The sequence below is a fragment of the Prionailurus viverrinus genome, chromosome E3, assembly GCF_022837055.1.
Source record: "Prionailurus viverrinus isolate Anna chromosome E3, UM_Priviv_1.0, whole genome shotgun sequence".
In the NCBI taxonomy this organism is placed as follows: Eukaryota; Metazoa; Chordata; class Mammalia; order Carnivora; family Felidae; genus Prionailurus; species Prionailurus viverrinus.
The window spans coordinates 40,427,804-40,447,166 of record NC_062576.1 but is presented as its reverse complement, the minus strand read 5'-3'; the positions used below and the strand labels follow the sequence as shown (position 1 = coordinate 40,447,166).

Below are 19,363 nucleotides of genomic sequence, written 5' to 3'. Positions count from 1 at the left end.
TCCTTCTCCATGGAAACAAGACAAACAGGAAAGGGGCTTAAAGAAATTATTCATATATACCAACAACGAAGCAACAGAGAAATCAAGGAATCGATCCCATTTACAACTGCACCAAAATCCATAAAACACCTAGGAATAAATATAACCAAAGAGGTGAGAAATCTATACACCTAAAACTATAGAAAGCTTATTAAAGAAATTGAAGAAGGCACAAAAAAAAATGGGAAAAGTTTCCATGCTCCTGGATAGGAAGAATAAATATTGTTAAAATGTCAATACTACCCAAAGCAATCTACAGGTTCAATGCGATCCCTATCCAAATAACACCAGCATTCTTCACAGAGCTAGAACAAATGATCCTAAAAGTTGTATGGAGCCATAAAAGACCCAGAATAGCCAAAGCAATCTTGAAAAAGAAAACCAAAGCAGGAGGCATCAAAATCCCAGACTTCAAGCTACACTGCAAAGCTGTAATTATCAAGACAGTATTGTACTGGCACAAGAACAGACACTCAGATCAATGGGATAGAATAGAGAACCCAGAAATGAACCCACAAATGTATGGCCAACTCATCTTTGACCAAGCAGGAAAGAATATCCAATGGAATAAAGACAGTCTCTTTAGCAAGTGGTGCTGGGAAAACTGGACAGCGACATGCAGAAGAATGAACCTGGACCACTTTCTTACACCAGACACAAAAATAAACTCGAAATGGATGACAGACCTAAATGTAAGACAGGAAGCCATCAAAATCTTCGAGGAGAAAGCAGGCAAAAACCTCTTTGATCTCGGCTGCAGCAACTTCTTATGCAACACATCTCCAGAGGCAAGGGAAACAAAAGCAAAAATGAACTACTGGGACCTCATCAAAATAAAAAGCTTCTGCACAGTGAAGGAATCAGTCAGCAAAACTAAAAGGCAGCTGACAGAATGGGAGAAGATACTTGCAAATGACATATCAGATAAAGGGGTTAGTATCCAAAATCTATAAAGAACTTATTAAACCCAACACCCAAAAAACAAATAATCCAGTGAAGAAATGGGCAAAAGACACAAATAGACACTTCCCCAAAGAAGACATCCAGATGGCCAACCGACACACGAAAAAATGCTCCACATCACTCATCATCAGGGAAATACAAATCAAAACCACAGTGAGATACCACCTCACACCTGTCAGAATTAACATTAACAACTCAGGCAACAACAGATGTTGGCGAGGATGCGGAGAAAGAGGATCTCTTTTGCATTGTTGGTGGGAATGCAAGTTGGTGTAGCCACTCTGGAAAACAGTATGGAGGTTCCTCAAAAAACTAAAAATAGAACTACCGTACGACTTAGCAGTTGCACTACGAGGCATTTATCCATGGGATACAGGTGTGCTGTTTCGAAGAGACACATGCACCCCTACGTTGACAGGAGCACTATCAACAACAGCCAAAGTATGGAAAAAGCCCAAATGTCCATCGATGGATGAATGGATAAAGAAGATGGGGTATATTTATACGATGGAGTATTATTGATACTCGTATATCGATACACTCGTATATTGGCAATGAAAAAGAATGATATCTTGCCATTTTCAACTGCGTGGATGGATCTGGAGGCTATTATGCTAAGTGAAATCAGTCAGAGAAAGACAGATAGCATAGGACTTCACTCATGTGAGGACTTTAAGACACAAAACAGGGGCGCCTGGGTGGCTCAGTCGGTTAAGCGGCCGACTTCGGCTCAGGTCATAATCTCACGGTCCGTGAGTTCAAGCCCCGCGTCGGGCTCTGTCCTGACAGCTCAGAGCCTGGAGCCTGTTTCAGATTCTGTGTCTACCTCTCTCTGCTCCTCCCCCGTTCATGCTCTGTCTCTCTCTGTCTCAAAAATAAACGTTAAAAAAATTTTTTTTAAAGATACAAAACAGATGAACATAAGAGAAGGGAAGCAAAAATAATATCAAAACAGGGAGGGGACAAAAGAGAAGAGACTCTTAAATATGGAGAACAAACAGAGGGTTACTGGAGGGGTTGGGGGGGGACGGGCTAAATGGGGAAGGGGCATCAAGGAATCTACTCCTGAAATCATTGTGACACTACATGCTAACTAACTTGGATGTAAATTAAAAAAAAAAAAAGAAATCATTCATATCTGTGGGGAAGATTAAACTTGTTTATTAATTCATGCAAACGTTTTCCAACTTGGGCAAAGCTGGAAGAAAAGGACTTCTGACAAAGGAGCTGGGTTGTATGAGAGATTTTAAGATTCACCCCTCTCAACCAACTGCAGAAGGTAACATAATAACAATTTATAGAAACATTTTTTACCACATTTGAACAAAATACAATTTCATCCATAATCTTCAAACTCGTTTTCCACTTTCCAGGGAGTCGAAGCTCATATCCTTGTTCAGAGTTTAAAACACCCTGTTTTAAGTATTTCCTTGTCCAGACAAGTTCTTGCTTGCCTCAGTAGGGTCTGCAAGCTTACAAGAGAGCACGCTAACTCTCAGTCCACCCCTTGCTCTATGTGATAAAAAGAACTGCAGGGAGAAAAGAGAGAGAGAGAGAGAGAGAGAGAGAGAGAGAGAGAGAGAGAGAGGGAGTTAACTTTAAAAACCACCACGTATATAAAGTTGAAAACCAGTGAGCACAAGAGAGCCACGAGAGAGCCCAGTCTCAGGGCCAGTTTGGAGAGAAATTATAGATGTGGCTCCTGATGCTGATTTTGTAAAAATCTATGTTATTTGTTTCATGGCATTTCTCTTTGGTAGGAAAATTGGAGTTTCAAATCCAATACTTAACAAAAAGAAGGGTTTAAAGTGTCTTCAAGGGGCACCGGCTGGCTCAGTCAGTGGAGCATGTACCTCTTGATCTCAGTGTCATGAGTTCAAGCCCCACATTGGGTGCAGAGGTTACATGCGTACAATCATGCATAAAATAAAGTGTGTCAAGCCAGCAGCTGTGACAGATGTTAACCCGTGGTGGCGACCTAATCTGTCAGGCTATGGGGACGTGGTGATGTGCTTTATTGATAACAACGTCTCCCTTCTGACAATAAAGCACCTTCACCAACATTTTATTTAACGCAGGGCAGAAGGGCACATCAGCTAGCTGGTTTACTTTCAAAGACTACTAGGAAAAGACTCCTGGCAGGAAACACTGCAAGACTGAACTGGGCAACGAAGCTCCGTGGGCACCTTCCCATGGAGCGTCCCCACCCCCTCCCCCAGTCGGGGTGCGGCTGGCCGGAGCGCTGGAGCTGCCTCATTCGGCAGCACTTTTCAGGGCCTTGATGGAGCGGTTTTTAAGTTGCAGGAAACAGATAGTGAAGCAAATAGTGGTCCCACTCGGAGAAATCCAGATAAACTCCATCTGGGTGAGGACTCGACCACTCTGCCCTGCAGAAGGACCACTCTGCAGGTGCACAGAAGCCCGCTTCAGCACTGCTGGTAGCCTGCCTTTATGCCTCTTCTCCCGGTTCTCCTCTGAATTCATTCAGGGAGGACACATTCCTGGTTTCTTCACTAACTAATGAATTGAATTAAATCTTTGATGTGTTCATTTTATTTTTGTATGACAGTCATGGCTTTACCCTTTTTGGAAATCATTTGACACTAACATCAGACTTAAAAAGGACCTGTAGTAATATCACCATGTGTTTTAAAACATTAAAATACCTTCTTTTGAAATCCCTCCAACTAAACCATTTGAAGTAGCCATAGTTTTGTTTGTTTGTTTTGAAGGGGAGAGAGAGAGAGAGAGAGAGAGAGAGGGGGGGGGGGGCAGGGGCAGAGGGACAGAGAGAATCCCAAGCAGGCTCCACACTCAGCGCGGAAGCCAGTGTGTGGGGCTCGATCTCACAAACCATGAGCTCATGACCTGAGCCAAAATCAAGAGTTGGACACTCAACTGACTAAGCCCCCGCAGGCACCCCTATTTTTAATTGAAATATGCATATACAAAATACCCCATCTGTACAACAATACTTTTTGTCATTTTTTAACTGATTTAAAATAATTGATAAATTGTATTTGATTCTCAAGATCTTTATTACTTTTTTTTAGTTTTTTTTTTAATGTTTATTTATTTTTGAGACAGAGAGAGACAGAGCATGAACGAGGGAGGGTCACAGAGAGAGGGAGACACAGAATCAGAAGCAGGCTCCAGGCTCTGAGCTGTCAGCACAGAGCCCGACGCGGGGCTCGAACTCACGGACTGTGAGATCATGACCTGAGCCGAAGTCGGCCGCTTAACCGACTGAGCCATCCAGGTGCCCCAAGATCTTTATTACATTTTGTATTATGATCATTTTAACTTTTTAGTTTATTTCTGAGAGACAGACAGAGTGAGCAGGGAAGGGGCAGAGAGAGGGGGAGACACAGAATCCCAAGCAGGCTCCAGGTTCTGAGCTGTCAGCACAGAGACCAACATGGGACTTGAACTCACAGACCATGAGATCACGACCTGAGCCAAAATGGGCCACCTAACTGACTGAACCACCCAGGTGGCCCTGTGATATGACCATTTTATATCTGCTTAAAATCTTTGTTCAATCTGACTTAAATACTTTTTAAAAATATTCTTTGGGAAGGTACAATATTTACTTGAGAGCAATTTATTGGTATGTTTGAATTGAGTTAGGAAAACTGCAAGTAACTTGCCATGAATTTAAATTGATCAAATTCATTAGCAACTTGCACCTCGTATTTGGAGGGAAAACAAAGTCGGTCATAGATCTGAGTATATTCTGAGTTGGTAACGGACAGTATTCACATGGACCCATGCTAATGGTGGAAGAGACACAGCATATCCTTGCAATTTCCCCCTTAGGCCTAGCAATGAAGAAGTCTCAAAGCAAGGTCCTAGAAATATCAGTGAGACCATAGGTAACTCCATGTCGGTAACCCACTCGGATATGCTTGAGGCCACAAGGAAAGAAGCCACTGGAAAATGGGAACACCTGCTTCTGAGGCTGGGCTGGTGGAGATGCAGTGTTCTCAAAGACTATTTTAGAGTCTCTGTGAGATCACAACTACTTCCGTGATTATACTAAGACGCGGTTGGCCTTTTTACTCTCATTCTTCCACAGAACACACGGTGGTTTCCCAGAGGCTATGAAACATGAGATGACGACATTGCAGACTGTTAAAGGAATGTGTGCTCATGAACGTGTTTTAGGTTGTTCTCGATGTTACGTCCTCGTGCAGTAAATACAGACAGATATAATTCTCTGAAAGAGGAGCTTGAAAACTTTGAAGAGTGTGAAGGAGAAAACTTTTCAGACTGGCAGAAGGAGAGGAGTCACGTAGGCTGCAGCCCTATCTCACCTGTGACCTGGCACAAGTAGCAGTATTTCTTGGTTCCATTTTCCGCATTTGCAAAACAACAGGAGTGTGTCTCAGTCCCCTTTCCCCTTTAATACTAAGATTCTGTGACACCACCCCCTCCCCCCAATGCTGCGGCCCCGCTCTGGTTAGAGCAGCAGGATCACAGCATTTTAGAGGGTCACAGAGGCTGAGTGGCGGGATTAGAGTTCAAACCCGGAGACTGTGTAGCCCCCCACACCCACGCATGTGACCGTGCCATCCAATTCTGCTTACTGAACTGAGGGGCACTGCCACACAGGTGGGGCAGGGCGAGGACCAGCTTTGACAGCCCAGTGCACTGCCTTGGAGTTAACCTAACAGTGTCTTTGTTGGTCTATTTCTTTCTCTCTTTCTTTTAAAGATCCTATTTTTAAGTAATCTCTACACCCAACGTGGGCCTTGAACTCAGAACCCTGAGATGAAGAATCCCACCCTCCACCGACTGGGCCAGCCAGGCACCCCTTGCTGGTCTATTTCTTTGGTGTCCTGTAGAGTCCCTTTATACTTTACGGGGAAAAAAAACAAAACAAAACAAAACAAAACAGATGACTTGCATTGTTTCCACAGTAGCCAAGTCCTTCTGCACATGTGGAATTGGGCATTAAAAATAACAAATTCCCGAACTTTCTAGGTCTTACTCTAGGATTTTCTTATTACTTGAATATATAGAATGACATAGTACTGTAAAATATACTAACTTTTAAGTAAAGTTTGCTTCTCTCCAGAAGAAACTGCCACTTCAGCGCTGTTTTCTGTTCATCCGTCATTGTAAGAAACTCATTCACCTGGTTAAAACGATCAAACACACATTTCCGAAGTCTGTATAAATAACTCATCTTGACAGCAATGTGGAGCTTCAATCTGCTCACTTGACTGGGATTTTATTCACACAAGTGACAGCTCAATTCTCTAAATGGAGGAGAGGTCGGAAAGGCTCTGAAGGAAACCCCTGAAGGGAGTCAGGTGGCTCAGTCCAGAAAACTCCCCTTCACAAACTAGAAACCGCTTGGGACCGAGGTTTAATGGTAAACTTCAGGAGCGGGTTCTCACCATAAAAAACACATGCCTGTCATCAAGCCCACACGCCCCTAAGTATCTGCTGCCGTCCCGATGGAGGCCACCGTGTGCGCTGCCTGCATCGGGCTCACTTTGCGCAGCTGGTCGTGGCGCGTCGCCAAACCCTCCTTCTGTCTCACCACCGATCGGCACCCCCCAATGCGCTGTTCTGCCCACTGTGACTACAGAGAAGGTTTTTCTCCACTGCAGCCAACAGCCTCCAGCACTATTCCCAGCAGCGAGATTCGCGGTGATTGGCAAACGTGCAATTATTTCTTCACTAAAGCAATGTGTGTTTCCATCAAGACTGATTTTTCCCCCAGACCTCTTTATTAATGACTTAATTTCTATCAAATGTCCACTGAAATAACCTATGTTTGGGGGAAGAGAATTCAATCTAGAATTATTTCTAAACACACGTTCCTTTCTGCTACTTACCGTGCAGCCTAAAGTCTCCTCTGCAACACCTCCCGTGAGGCTGCAGGCATGGAGGGTGCCTGTGTGGTCAGTGACATCAATTAGCAAGTGGAAGCTGAGAAAAACAGATTTAAGTTCCAAAGAATCTCGGTGGCAAGTAGGGCAGGTGCCGGATGCTTCCTTCATAACGTATCCACAGCCCGAGCTGAAAAGCAACAAAGACAGTGATAACAGGTGAGGGCGTAAATGACCAACCTGATCTCTAGCTGAAGAACCACGTTCCCTTAAAAGTCTAAACCAGAGTAAGGACTTCCGGAGCCCTTAGAGCAATGCAATGCCAGACGGACGGGCGAAGCAGGCAACACCACAATTTGCGGTCAATCCCATTTTCCACTGCCCTGCATCCCCCTGCTGGGGCTCCTTCACCCCTTCCCTTCTGCAGACAGCGGCAGGACCGGCTCTCAGCCCTGGAAATCTGTCACGGCCTATTCCTTGACACTGCAGGTACGTCCGTCTAGTCTCCCTGGCTCAGGGCGCTGAGGGCAAGGATCATGTCCTGTCCCCGGAAAGCCCGGGTTCGACAAATGCTCACATGATGCTTCTGTACTAGGCCTCCACATGTTGACAGAAAAATCCTAGGGGTGGTCAAGTTCACACCCTGAATGCTGTTAGTACTGCCAGGAGCCCACTCTTCTCTCTTTAGGGGAATTACATGCTGTTCCATATGTTTGGAGCAGTCTGCTTTAGCCACTTGGAACAGAAAGACCGACTCAAGTTTCTCAAGTGGAGGGGCGATCTGAAGACGGTGCTTTCTTGTCTGGGCACGTATCACTTTTAAGCTAAATTTCAGATGCTTTTCCTCACGTATCAATATTAAAGATGTAGGAAAAAATGAGAAAGACATTAAAATTTTCAAAAAGTTTTTGAAAAATATTTTTCAAAAAGTAAACACCTGACATACATCGCCACCTCCACACTGGTTTTTTTTCAACTTTGATATCAAATCATAAAATGTTTTTAAAATCCATAGATCAGTATCCTGACTGTGGTGGTAGATACACAAAGCTACACATGTAATAAAACTACATAGAACTTCACACACACACACACACAAATGACTGTATGTCAGTCTGGTGAAATTTGAATAAAAATCATCAGATTGAATTAATATCAATACCCTGGCTACGATGTAATACTATAGTTTCATAAAATGTTCCTATCGGAGGGAAGTGGAGAAAGTGTCCATGGATTCTCTTTATTAGTTCTTAAAACTCCATGTGAGTCTACAACTATCTCAATAAAATTTTCAATTACAAAAATTCATAGTAACGTCCTAGATGTTTCTTGCTAAGCATCTTTTGGCTAAGATTATTAAATCTACTGGGGTTTGCTTTTGTACAATAACTTTGACCTAGGAGAGGCTAGAAATCATATTTACCATGTGGCTGAAAATAATTTTTTTTTTAACGTTTTTATTTATTTTTGGGACAGAGAGAGACAGAGCATGAACGGGGGAGGGGCAGAGAGAGAGGGAGACACAGAATTGGAAACAGGCTCCAGGCTCTGAGCCGTCAGCCCAGAGCCTGACGCGGGGCTCGAACTCACGGACCGCGAGATCGTGACCTGGCTGAAGTCGGACGCTTAACCGACTGCGCCACCCAGGCGCCCCTGAAAATAATTTTTTTTAAGAGAGAGAGACGAGGGAGGGCAGAAAGGAGGAAGGGAGGGAGGGAGGGAGAGGGAGAGGGGAGAGGGGAGAGGGGAGAGAGAGAGAGAGAGAGAGAGAGAGAGAGAGAGAGAGAGAGAGAAATACCACAAGGAGCAGAGACACAGAGAAGTAGGGCTCAAGCTCATGAACCATGAGACATGACCTGAGCTGAAGTCAGATGCTTAACCGACTGAGCCACTCAGGCGCCCACAGCTGAAAAGAATTTTTTTTTAAATGCTAAGGGCGTCTGAGTGGCACAGTCTGTTGAGTGTCTGACTCTTGATCTAGATTCAGGTTGTGACCTCACGGTTTGTGAGTTTGAGTCCCAAGTTGGGCTCTGTGCTGAGGGTGTGGACCCTGCTTGGGATTCTGTCTCTCCTTTGCCCCGCCCCTCCCCCATTTGTGGGTATGCACATGTGCTCTCTCTCTCTCAAAAATAAGGAAAAATTTTAAATGCTGTCACTTGTCATCTCAGTTCAAAGTTTCTGGCAGTATTATATCTTTTTATTTTGTGACTACAGAAACACAGCAAATCAAATTTTACCTTAAAAGACAATTATAGGGGCACCTGAGTGGCTAAGTCAGTTAAGCAGCTGACTCTTGATTTTGGCTCGGTCATGATCTCATGGTCATGAATGGAGCCCCACATCACGCTGAGCATGGAGCCTGCTGGATTCTCTCTCCCTCTCTCCCTTGCTCTCTCTCGCTGTCTCTCAAAATAAATAAACATTAAAAAAGAGAGAGAGAGAGAGAAAGCTTGGGCGCCTGGGTGGCTGGGTTGGTTGAGCGGTCTGACTTCAGCTCAGGTCATGATCTCACAGTTTGTGGGTCTGAGCCCCGCGTTGGGCTGAGCTCTCAGCACAGAGCCCGCTTTGGATCCTCTGCCCTCCCCTCTCTGCCCCGCCTCCATTTTTGCATGCTCTACCTCTCTGTCAAAAATAAATATTTTTAAAAAAGGAACTTTTTGCCCAGCTAGCTCAGTCGGTAGAGCATGAGACTCTTAAAAAAAAGGAACTTTTTGTTTAAAGGCAGTTATAGGGGCACCTGGCTGGCTCAGTTAGTGGAGTGTGCGACTCTTGACCTCAGGATTATGGGTTTGAGCCCCACACTGGGTATAGGGATTACTTAAAATCTTTTTTTAAAGGCAATTATTGGGGCACGTGGGTGGCTCAGTTGGTTAAGCATCTGACTTCAGTTGAGGTCATGATCCCGCGGCTTGTGAGTTCGAGCCCCACGTCAGGCACTGTGCTCAGAGCCTGGAGCCTGCTTGGGATTCTGTGTCTCCCTCTCTCTCTGCCCCCACTCATTCACTCACTCTCTCTCTCTCTCTCCAAAGTAAATAAACATTAAAAAAAATATAAGGCAATTATAATCTTTCAACCTAAGTAGTCTGTCTTGGAAACTTAAGTATGGGTTATTCATTTATACCTTTCGTTCAAATATATAACCACTGTTATTTCAAAGAATATCTTTAACTTTTGTAGGGCTTAAAATTTATTAACGTTAGTTGGTCTTTATTTCTTACAAGAATGACTTTGCTGACAGTAATATGTCTGCTTACCATCGGCGTCGAATGACAGTTGTGGTTGCACCATCAATGTTCAGTGTAGAAATGTGAGCATAAAGAATCCCGTAGAAAGGGTCGGCTTTCCCTTCATTCTTCAAAGCTTTTACCTTTAATTGTTCAACTGTATAGACATCAACTATTGCATTTACTAAAAATAAAAAGTAATTAACAGCTCTCTATGTATTCGAAGAACTCCAAAAGATTATATCCAAATAGAAAAACTATAAAGTTCAAATGAGAACGTGTAACAGGTTCAGTTAAGTAACAGAAAAATTATTATATCTGCTATATTAAACCTGATTATATAAATGGACATAACAACAAAAAAAAAGCAAAAAAAAAAAAAAGGAAAAGAATGGGAATTTTAATTCATTTTATTTCATTGAAGACTTTCTGGTCATCAGAAGACACCAGTAAAAGCGTGGGAAGGCAAGCCTCAGAGTGGGCATGCTAGCAATCTTAGAGGATAAAAAGGACTCCTATCTACATACGTAAATAATTCTTAAAAGTAAGAAAAAGACAGTCAACTCAAGTTTTCAGCTCCCATGAGATTGGCAAAAGGTTTTAGAAACCTCTAAAAGTTTTATACAACCTTTGAGAAAGTGGAAATATAGCAGTTACAGAATAAGAATATGGTATCTTTTACTGTGTAAAACAAAGTACTTCCTTTTAAAAATCCAAATAACATTTAAAGGTCGCTTACAATTTATGGAATCTTTCAGATAACTGTCGATTTCACCATCCAGAGGATTTGTTTCTTTATTCTCTCTTATAAAATTCAACAGGATGTTAGCTTCTGGTGTATCTTAAATAAAAAATGCACAATAAATGAAAAACAATGGATCACTTTTTAGATAACTGCAAGTGATCCAAAATGATTTTCAATAAGTAAAGGCATATGAAAACATAAATAGGATCTTGTGCAGCCATCAGCAGTCTATTCAGTGAAGAGATGTAGACCAGACATTGTTAAAGGGCAGCTTACAAAACTATGTGGAACAATTTCCTTTAAATTAAATACACACACACACACACACACACACACACACACACACACACACACACATAGATATGCAAGGTTATCTGGAAGAGTATGTGTCAAAGAAATGATTCTCTTGTAAAATAGTAGGAGTATAGGTGTTGTTTTCCCTTTTTGCTTTTAGTATTTTCTGAATTTTATATGCATTTCTTTTCTGATCAGAAAAAAATTTTTAAGTTTATTTGAAAGTCTTGCTCCTCGACTTGGAATACAAGTATTCTCAGGAATAGTCAGAATGTGTACCAGAAGGTTTCCATGTGACCCTGACACCTTCAGCCCAAGCCCCCAACCTCCAACACCTGACGACCTTTCAGCCCTCCCTGACCGACTCCAACACTCTGTAGACCTGCCATTGCGGGGGCCCCTCCCCACTGAGCCCCGGGGCAGAGGCAGGCACTTCTCGCTCACTCCTGTTCAATCTGGAGTCCTATCACTGAGCTTTCACAGAACCATCCTGAAATTCCTTGTGAGCAGGGCTTCTGCCTTTCCAGCCCTGAGGCTCTCATACCCAGTACAGTGACTGTCCTTTCACTCATCTGACCATCCATCCATCGTGTCCGGCCTTCTTCCAGAAAGGACTCACGTCATCTCAGTGCTTGGCAAATAAAAGGCATTCAACAGATATTTGTAAGTGAGTGAGTGAATGAATGCATGTTTCAGAACCATGGACGGAACTGTGGCACTGGAGACAGGGGCAGGGGCTGGACCGAGGTCACAGAAATCCAACCACGGCCCCCCACCCCCACCCCCTACCCCCCTGCAGGTGTGGCTATGAAGATCCCTGCCAACGACAAGGTTCTCAGGCCTGTGTGGTGGACACTCACAGGGCAGAGAAAGCCATAAGCAAAGCTAGGATGACAGTTTAAGCCAGTAGAGGTTTTTAATTTCTACTTGGCTGGTATAGCCCAGGAAATTAGAAATAAGGGTGATTAAATATGCACATGAGGCGCGCGTGGGTGGTTGAGTTGGTTAAGTGACCGACTTCAGCCAAGGTCATGATCTTGTGGTTCGTGGGTTCGAGCCCTGCGTCGGGCTCTGTGCCTGGAGCCTGCTTCAGATTCTGTGTCTCCCTCTCTCTCTGCCCCTCCCCTGCTCATGTTCTATCTGTCTCAAAACAAACAAACATTGAAATTCTTTTTGAAATATGCACATGAAAATTCACACACCCTCCTGAGTACTCTCCTTTTCGCTTTGAGAAACAGGTGTCTCTTCACTGTCTATTCACAGCATCAATTACAGGTGATGCTGGCATTGCTCAAACACTTTGACATTTCACCTTTGCATCTGTTTTCAGAACCAAATAGACAGCATCCATTGAATATGTGTCTCATTAACTTAGAGTTTTGTCCTAGTGAGCTTGATAACCTTTTCCAACAGACAAACCCAAATGTCTTTTAGAAATTTTCCCAGGCCTGGGGCGCCTGGGTGGCGCAGTCGGTTAAGCGTCCGACTTCAGCCAGGTCACGATCTCGCGGTCCGGGAGTTTGAGCCCCGCGTCGGGCTCTAGGCTGATGGCTCAGAGCCTGGAGCCTGTTTCCGATTCTGTGTCTCCCTCTCTCTCTGCCCCTCCCCCGTTCATGCTCTGTCTCTCTCTGTCCCAAAAATAAATAAACATTGAAAAAAAAAATTTAAAAAAAAAAAAAAAAAGAAATTTTCCCAGGCCTAATTTACCCTTAAAGGATGGAGATTTCTTAATCATTGACATTACTCTATATAATACTATTAAAACTATTAATATTGATAAATTATTAAAAAATAATAAACCATAGTATTCCTCTCAAGGAAAGAAATGGAAAGAAAAGGAACCAAAGAGTGCAGTCTTGTCTTAAATGTTGAGAATAGATCACAGTTGTGCCACCATCGATTTATAAAAAGCAGCTAGAGCGATCCTTTTAGTTCATAGAAAATGCCACCCTCTGCTCCAAATCCTGACCTGGTTCCCCTTCCCTATGACCTCTCATTAGCCTATAAAGCCTTCTTGAGACCCACCCTCCCCTCCGACCTTGACACCTCCTCCTGCCTGTGCTCCATCAGCTGCAGCCACACTGGCCTCCTTGCTGTTCTACCCACAAGCAGGCTCCCTCCAGCCTCTGGGCCTTTGCACTGGCTGCTCCTTTGCCTGGCGCTCTTTCCTGTGGTTAACCCTCTCACTGCCTCACCACGTCTCTGCTCAAATGTCACCTTCCCAAGGAGGCCAACCTTCCCTATACCCACCATGTCATTCTGGCCCCTCCTGACCCCATTCCTCTTTTTCTTCTTAAATACTTCATAATCCACAGATGAGTTATCTTTGTTGTTTCTTATCTCTCTCTCCTGCTAGACCATGAGCATCACGCGGGCAGAGACATTTGTGTTTTGTCACTGGACCCCAGGAGAATTCCTGGCACACAGCATGTGCACAGCAGATGAGATCTCAACGAAGGCAAGCCAGGGCACATCACGTCACCTTCCACGACACCACTTTCAGGGACACAGCGTCCCTGGGCAGATGTGCAAGGTCCAGTGCACTTACGGAGACAACAGAGTCTTGTCGCTTTAGGTCATACTTTAAAAAATTCTGATAATGATTTGCTCAAAGACAGAAAATTGTTTTATAATTCCCGGTCAGTGTCGATGCTCTGTTAGTGGCCGGCAGAGTGAGCTGCTGTTCGAGAGGGAACGCTGTCGTATTTACATCTTCCTGAGATTGTGAAGGGTCATTCCGGCTCTGGTGCCAGGCTAAGCATTCTATCTGCAGTACAAAGTGCTCTGAGGGTCCTTAAAAGCGCCAACCCCTCACGTCTCCCCAGATCCCGCTCCCCAGACTGCATGCTGGAATAAACTGTGACTGCTTTCAACATCCACGCCCGTGGGCCTTAGGGGTATTTCATTCATGCTATGAACTAATGATACTATGTATATGTTCTCAGTACTCCAGTATGAAATTATCTGAATATAGTAAAACTGAATTTATTTTTAAAACAGAAATTTAGGTAATCCAATCAATAGCATTGATCTCTCAGAAATCATTACAAGGGATGATACTCTAAAAATGAATCTAGTTTTTCACATTTCTTTAGTAAACACAGCAAAGAGATAGCTTGCTGCAAATTTAAGAAATATAAATGTAAAGCAGATAAAGCAGTTTTCACTTTTAATTCAAATGAAATCCAAGCACTGTTTTCATTCTTAAATATACTGCACAAATACTGAAATGTGTCAGACAGACATTTCCAAAGGGATAAGAAATTTCAGATAGCCTTTTACCTGGATTAGTTGTAATAATGGTTTTTGAGATTACTGTTGCTGTCATGCAGTTCCGAAATTTGTCAAAACTTATTCTTACATCTGAGGCAAATATTACTGTTTAGGGGGAAAAAGCCATTTTAAAATTATTATGTGGGGGGGGGGGTATAAAAAATGACAGACAGTGAACACAATCATCACAGTATCATACCTGTTTCTCGTGGCATCCAGCTCTGTGCAACTAGAATAGATTCATTATCCCAACTGCATATTTTTAAAAAGAAGCAAAAGTCAAATACATTAGGGAAAACTGGCAGTGACCACTTTATTTACCAAAAAAAGAATGTCCTAATGGCTGGAGTTAACGATTCCCCAAGTTATCAAGGCACAAGTTAAGGATGCTGGCTTCTCCTGCATTTTGCAGGATACCCGGTCTATTTCACAAAGCATTTAACAACTGTGTGATAAATCATTCCTTTGATACTATTCATCTTTAACAACTTCTGCCCCATCAATTCCATCTTTGCCCACTACTTAGGTCATTCCAGGCGAGTTAGGACTGAGTGACTACAAATTGAAAGCCTTTAAAGTCTCTCTGTCAGACCATTAAGAGAGGGCTCCCACATTGGATAAACTGTTCAGGGGACCTGATGGGTTGAAGGCCTGTTTCACATTAATGTTTTTTTTGTTTGTTTGTTTTTGGGTTTTTTTGGTGCCCTGGCTTCTGGAGTCTAGATAATGCCACGTCCTACCCTACGGTGCCCCAGGTGCAGCCTGGGACAACACTTGGCTTTTCTACCATCTTCCCACAGCCTGACTCCAGGATGCTACCCAGGCAATCAGGGAAAATCTGGCTGGTTTATTACCAATGGGACCAAATAAATCATTGTTTGTTATAAAGCAGAGAACAAGAATGAACCAGTCACAGTGGAGTCCATCTAAACAATCCTGTGCTGCCTAAAGATCTCATTTTAAGTTAATCTTACAGCACAGAGTGTAACAAGTCAACGTACAAGAGCAAAGTCTCCAATAATCATTTCTCTCCAGTCATTACCCCTCTCCTACTATGAAATCCATCATCTTTTTGGTGAAACAAAAGCATTCTGTCTTGGTGACAACAGCAGGGATTTCAGTTTGGAACAGATGTGGGAGGTTACCATGTCATTGTAAAAGAAGACTCCGTCTCATCATAGAGTTTCACCTCACACCTCTGGCCTTTTCTTCGGTCTGAAGTTGTAAAGTATTTTGGTTCTCCAACCTCAGGAATTGAAGGAAATAATTACTCTTCACCTATAGTTGTAGAGGTACTTAAATGTTTGTTAATGGAAGTACTCAAATCTTTATCTTTTAAATATCAAATTAAAATATCAAAATAGAAAGAATCACTACTATATATTTGGTGATTTTAAAAGAATCTTCTATCTAGGGGTCATCTGAATGGCTCAGTGCAGCCTGCTTGGGATTCTCTCTCTCTCTCTGTCTCTCTCTCTCTCTCTCTCACACACACACACACACACACACACACACACACACACACAAACACATACACATACACACACACACACATACACAAACACACACACACACACATTTTTAGAAAGCATCTTCTGGGGTGCCTGGGTGGCTCAGTCAGTTAAGCGTCCGGCTTCGGTTCAGGTCATGATCTCACCGTTCGGGAGTTTGGGCCCCACATCAGGCTCCGTGCTGACAGCTCAGAGCCTGGAGCCTGCTTCAGATTCTGAGTCTCCCGCTCTCTGCCCCTCCCTCTCCCCCCGCTCTCAAAAATAAGCAAACATTAAAAAAAATTTTTTTTTAACATCTTTTATCTAAACTAGCTATATTTAGCTGAAGTTATAAGTTACACACTTTGATTAAAGAGAGATACAGAAATATGTGCTTTAAGACTATGGGATGTTTTCAACATGTCAAAAACCATGCTCCAAGACAAGCCCCTGGGTGGCATCTAGGTAGACTCACTGAGGATAGAAAGTATATTTTCAACACCCTGTGATCCCCGTGGCTTGGCTCAGAGCCTGGCATGGAGTATATGTGACTGAATGAGCTCAGTCTTCCCAGGCCTCAGCAACCTCTTCTTGCTAGCACAGGTATGGTATCAATGCCTTCTTTGCCGCCTCCATAGGGATAAGGTGGTGAGGACCAAATGAGGGACGTATGGGAGGGCACTTTGACCCCCATCTCGTTTGACCCACATTGCGGATAAGAAGATCACGGAAGTGGAGGTAAGCTCAGGGGCCCTTCCGTCCCCCCAGGGAGTTCTCAAATTTAAGAGCAGGCCCCTCTGACAGCCGCATAGCAGTGGCCCAAGCATGGGCAGTCAGCCGGCTGCTCCTTAAGCTACTGTCACCACTGCATCTCCTGGCAGGGCTGAGCTCCAGGGGAAGGAGCTGAGGAAAGACACAGCTGCCAGCAATAGAGCAGGATCTAGAAGGAAAGTCGGAGGAAAGGACAGCCCGAGGAGGACAGAGGTCTGCCGTACCACAGCACACAAGAGAATTACAGGAAAAGGCCTCTAAAGTGAAGACAAAGAGGTAAGAAAGAAGAGAGAAAGGGTTAAACAAAAATGTGAAGAAAAGGAAGTGAAAGAGGGATGGAAGCAAAATGGCAGAAGAAAGAATGGGAAAACAAAGAGGTAACATCATCCCAGAAGAGAGTACCAGACCCATGGCGGTTAAGCAGGAAAAGCTGTTGCAGGCTTCTGTGTATACTCGATACTGAGTTTTAGAGAATTCTTACTACATTGTAATATAATGGCATTATATGGAATTGCAGGGAAATTGAGATCATATTTCGCCTTTACCTAAGAAGCTAAAATTGCCCAGGGCGCCTGGATGGCTCAATTGGTTAAAGGTCTGACTTAGGCTCAGGTCATGATCTCAGGGTTCAGAAGTTCAAGCCCTGTGTTGGGCTCTGTGCTGACAGCTCGGAGCCTGGAGCCTGCTTCAGATTCTGTGTCTCCCTCTCTCTGTCTGTCTCTCTCTCAAAAATAAGTAAACATTGAAAAAAAAAATTTAACAAGATAAATTGCCCAGAAAGGGATCTCTCCAATTTAAAAAATTTTTTTAAATGTTTATTTGTTTTTGAGAGAGAGAGACAGAGCATGAGTGGGGCAGGGGCAGGGGCAGAGAGAGGGAGACAGAATCGAAAGCAGGCTCCAGGCTCTGAGCTGTCAGCACAGAGCCTGATGCGGGGCTTGAACTCAGGAGCTGTGAGATCACGACCTCAGCCAAAGTCGGATGCTTAACTGACTGAGCCACCAAGGCACCGCTTCTGTTTTTCAATATTTTCATATAGGGTATTTATTCCTCTGATCTGAATTATATCGAGGGCTCACTATGTGGCAGGCACTGTGCTAGGCTGGGGCTAAGGTGGACAGCAAAGCAGACATGGCTTCACCATCACAGGTCTGTCAACAGGGAGAATCAACCCTGTCATTTAATACAGAAAAGCAATGAGCAATTACTTACAACATTATCTACATTATCTTCAATACCCAAGGCTATTTCATATATATATATATATATATATATATATATATATATATATATATATGGTCTTTGACTATCATCACTATATATACTGAGGAATTGGTCTTGCTCCTTTCATCTTCTTCATGAGCTTTTTTTAGTGAAACTTTTTTTTTTTGGTAGGCTTCACACCCAGCACAGAGTAGCTTAAACTCATGACCCTGAGATTATGACCTGAGCTGAGATCAAGAGTCAGATGCTTAACTCACTGAGCCACCCAGGGGCCCTGAAACCTTACTTTTGAGATCTCTCTCTAAATGCCTGCCAAGTGACTAGTCTGACCAACAGTTTGAAACTCACTGCAGCAACTGTGAGAGAGAGATGATGAGGGGCTCCGCAGCACCCCACGATGCCTGCATTAGGTCACAGACCGGCCACACAGTGGATATTCTCACCCCCATCTCAGGATATCACGAGCACACACACGAATGGACGACATGAGTTTTCCAACTTCCACTCCTTCAGGAGACTTCCTGCAGATCTTCAAGTCAATGAATTTACCCTTTCCATTCGTGTCTTTATTTAACCCAAGTATGAAAAGCTCTCGTACAGTTAGTAGATCACTTATGAGTGTGCTGCATTTCACACTCAAATATGATTTTCTTTTGCTACTCACTCACAGATAAAATGCTACTTTGATGTTGATGAGAACTTGTACCATTTTCTGAATTCAAGTGACTATGGATCAAGAAAATTTGCTCCAACTGGTTAATACTTTCCAAACAGAAATGCAGTGATAGGACTCCCTGCCAAAGAGAGGTTGGCTTTGTTGAGGCTTTAACTCACCGACCTCACAGCTGCAAGCACGTTAATAATCTTTCCATCCAGACTGTGTCCATTTGCAACAATATCACCCAGTGAATAGTAATCACGAGACTCTTTAATAGGTAAGTATATCAGAGCAAGGAGCTTGGTGTCCACTTCATAACTGGAACAAACTTTTACGGTGGAGTGATTCTCACTGAGCAATAGTTTACAGTTGCTAAATTATAAACACACAAATAGTTAAAATCAAGTGACTTTCTGGTAGAAAAATATTTCCAGGTTCACATTAAATTATCTTTTTGCTTGTGACTTAGACTATATCAAGACAATTTATACCCACAGAAACAGTGAAAAATGTTGTACAATATTTTTTGTCTAAAATGTATTTTCATTAAGAAAATTTTCTGTTGAAAAAAAAAATCTTTAAAAAGGGGCGCCTGGGTGGCGCAGTCGGTTGAGCGTCCGACTTCAGCCAGGTCACGATCTCGCGGTCCGTGAGTTCGAGCCCCGCGTCGGGCTCTGGGCTGATGGCTCAGAGCCTGGAGCCTGTTTCCGATTCTGTGTCTCCCTCTCTCTCTCTGCCCCTCCCCCGTTCATGCTCTGTCTCTCTCTGTCCCAAAAATAAATAAACGTTGGAAAAAAAAAAAAAAAGAAAATGTTCTGATGACCAATCCGTGCCCGAGT

The 19,363-nt window shown here is 43.3% G+C and overlaps 1 protein-coding gene across 3 annotated transcripts in view; it reads right to left on the bottom strand.

The window, feature by feature from the left end:
* Positions 1 to 2,152: 2,152 nt before the first annotated feature.
* The window catches only part of MEIOB (meiosis specific with OB-fold), a 28,656-nt gene continuing 11,445 nt past the window's right edge, over positions 2,153 to 19,363 (bottom strand). For all 3 annotated transcript variants that reach the window (XM_047839135.1, XM_047839134.1, XM_047839133.1), the window contains exons 6-14: positions 18,701 to 18,896; positions 15,527 to 15,627; positions 14,581 to 14,633; positions 14,391 to 14,486; positions 10,809 to 10,910; positions 10,100 to 10,253; positions 6,852 to 7,035; positions 6,056 to 6,142; positions 2,153 to 2,531 (exon numbers count right to left, since the gene is read on the bottom strand). In XM_047839135.1, the coding sequence (XP_047695091.1) occupies positions 2,421 to 2,531; positions 6,056 to 6,142; positions 6,852 to 7,035; positions 10,100 to 10,253; positions 10,809 to 10,910; positions 14,391 to 14,486; positions 14,581 to 14,633; positions 15,527 to 15,627; positions 18,701 to 18,896 (1,084 nt within the window). In that variant the 3' untranslated portion in view covers positions 2,153 to 2,420. The remainder of the gene's footprint in view (positions 2,532 to 6,055; positions 6,143 to 6,851; positions 7,036 to 10,099; positions 10,254 to 10,808; positions 10,911 to 14,390; positions 14,487 to 14,580; positions 14,634 to 15,526; positions 15,628 to 18,700; positions 18,897 to 19,363) is intronic.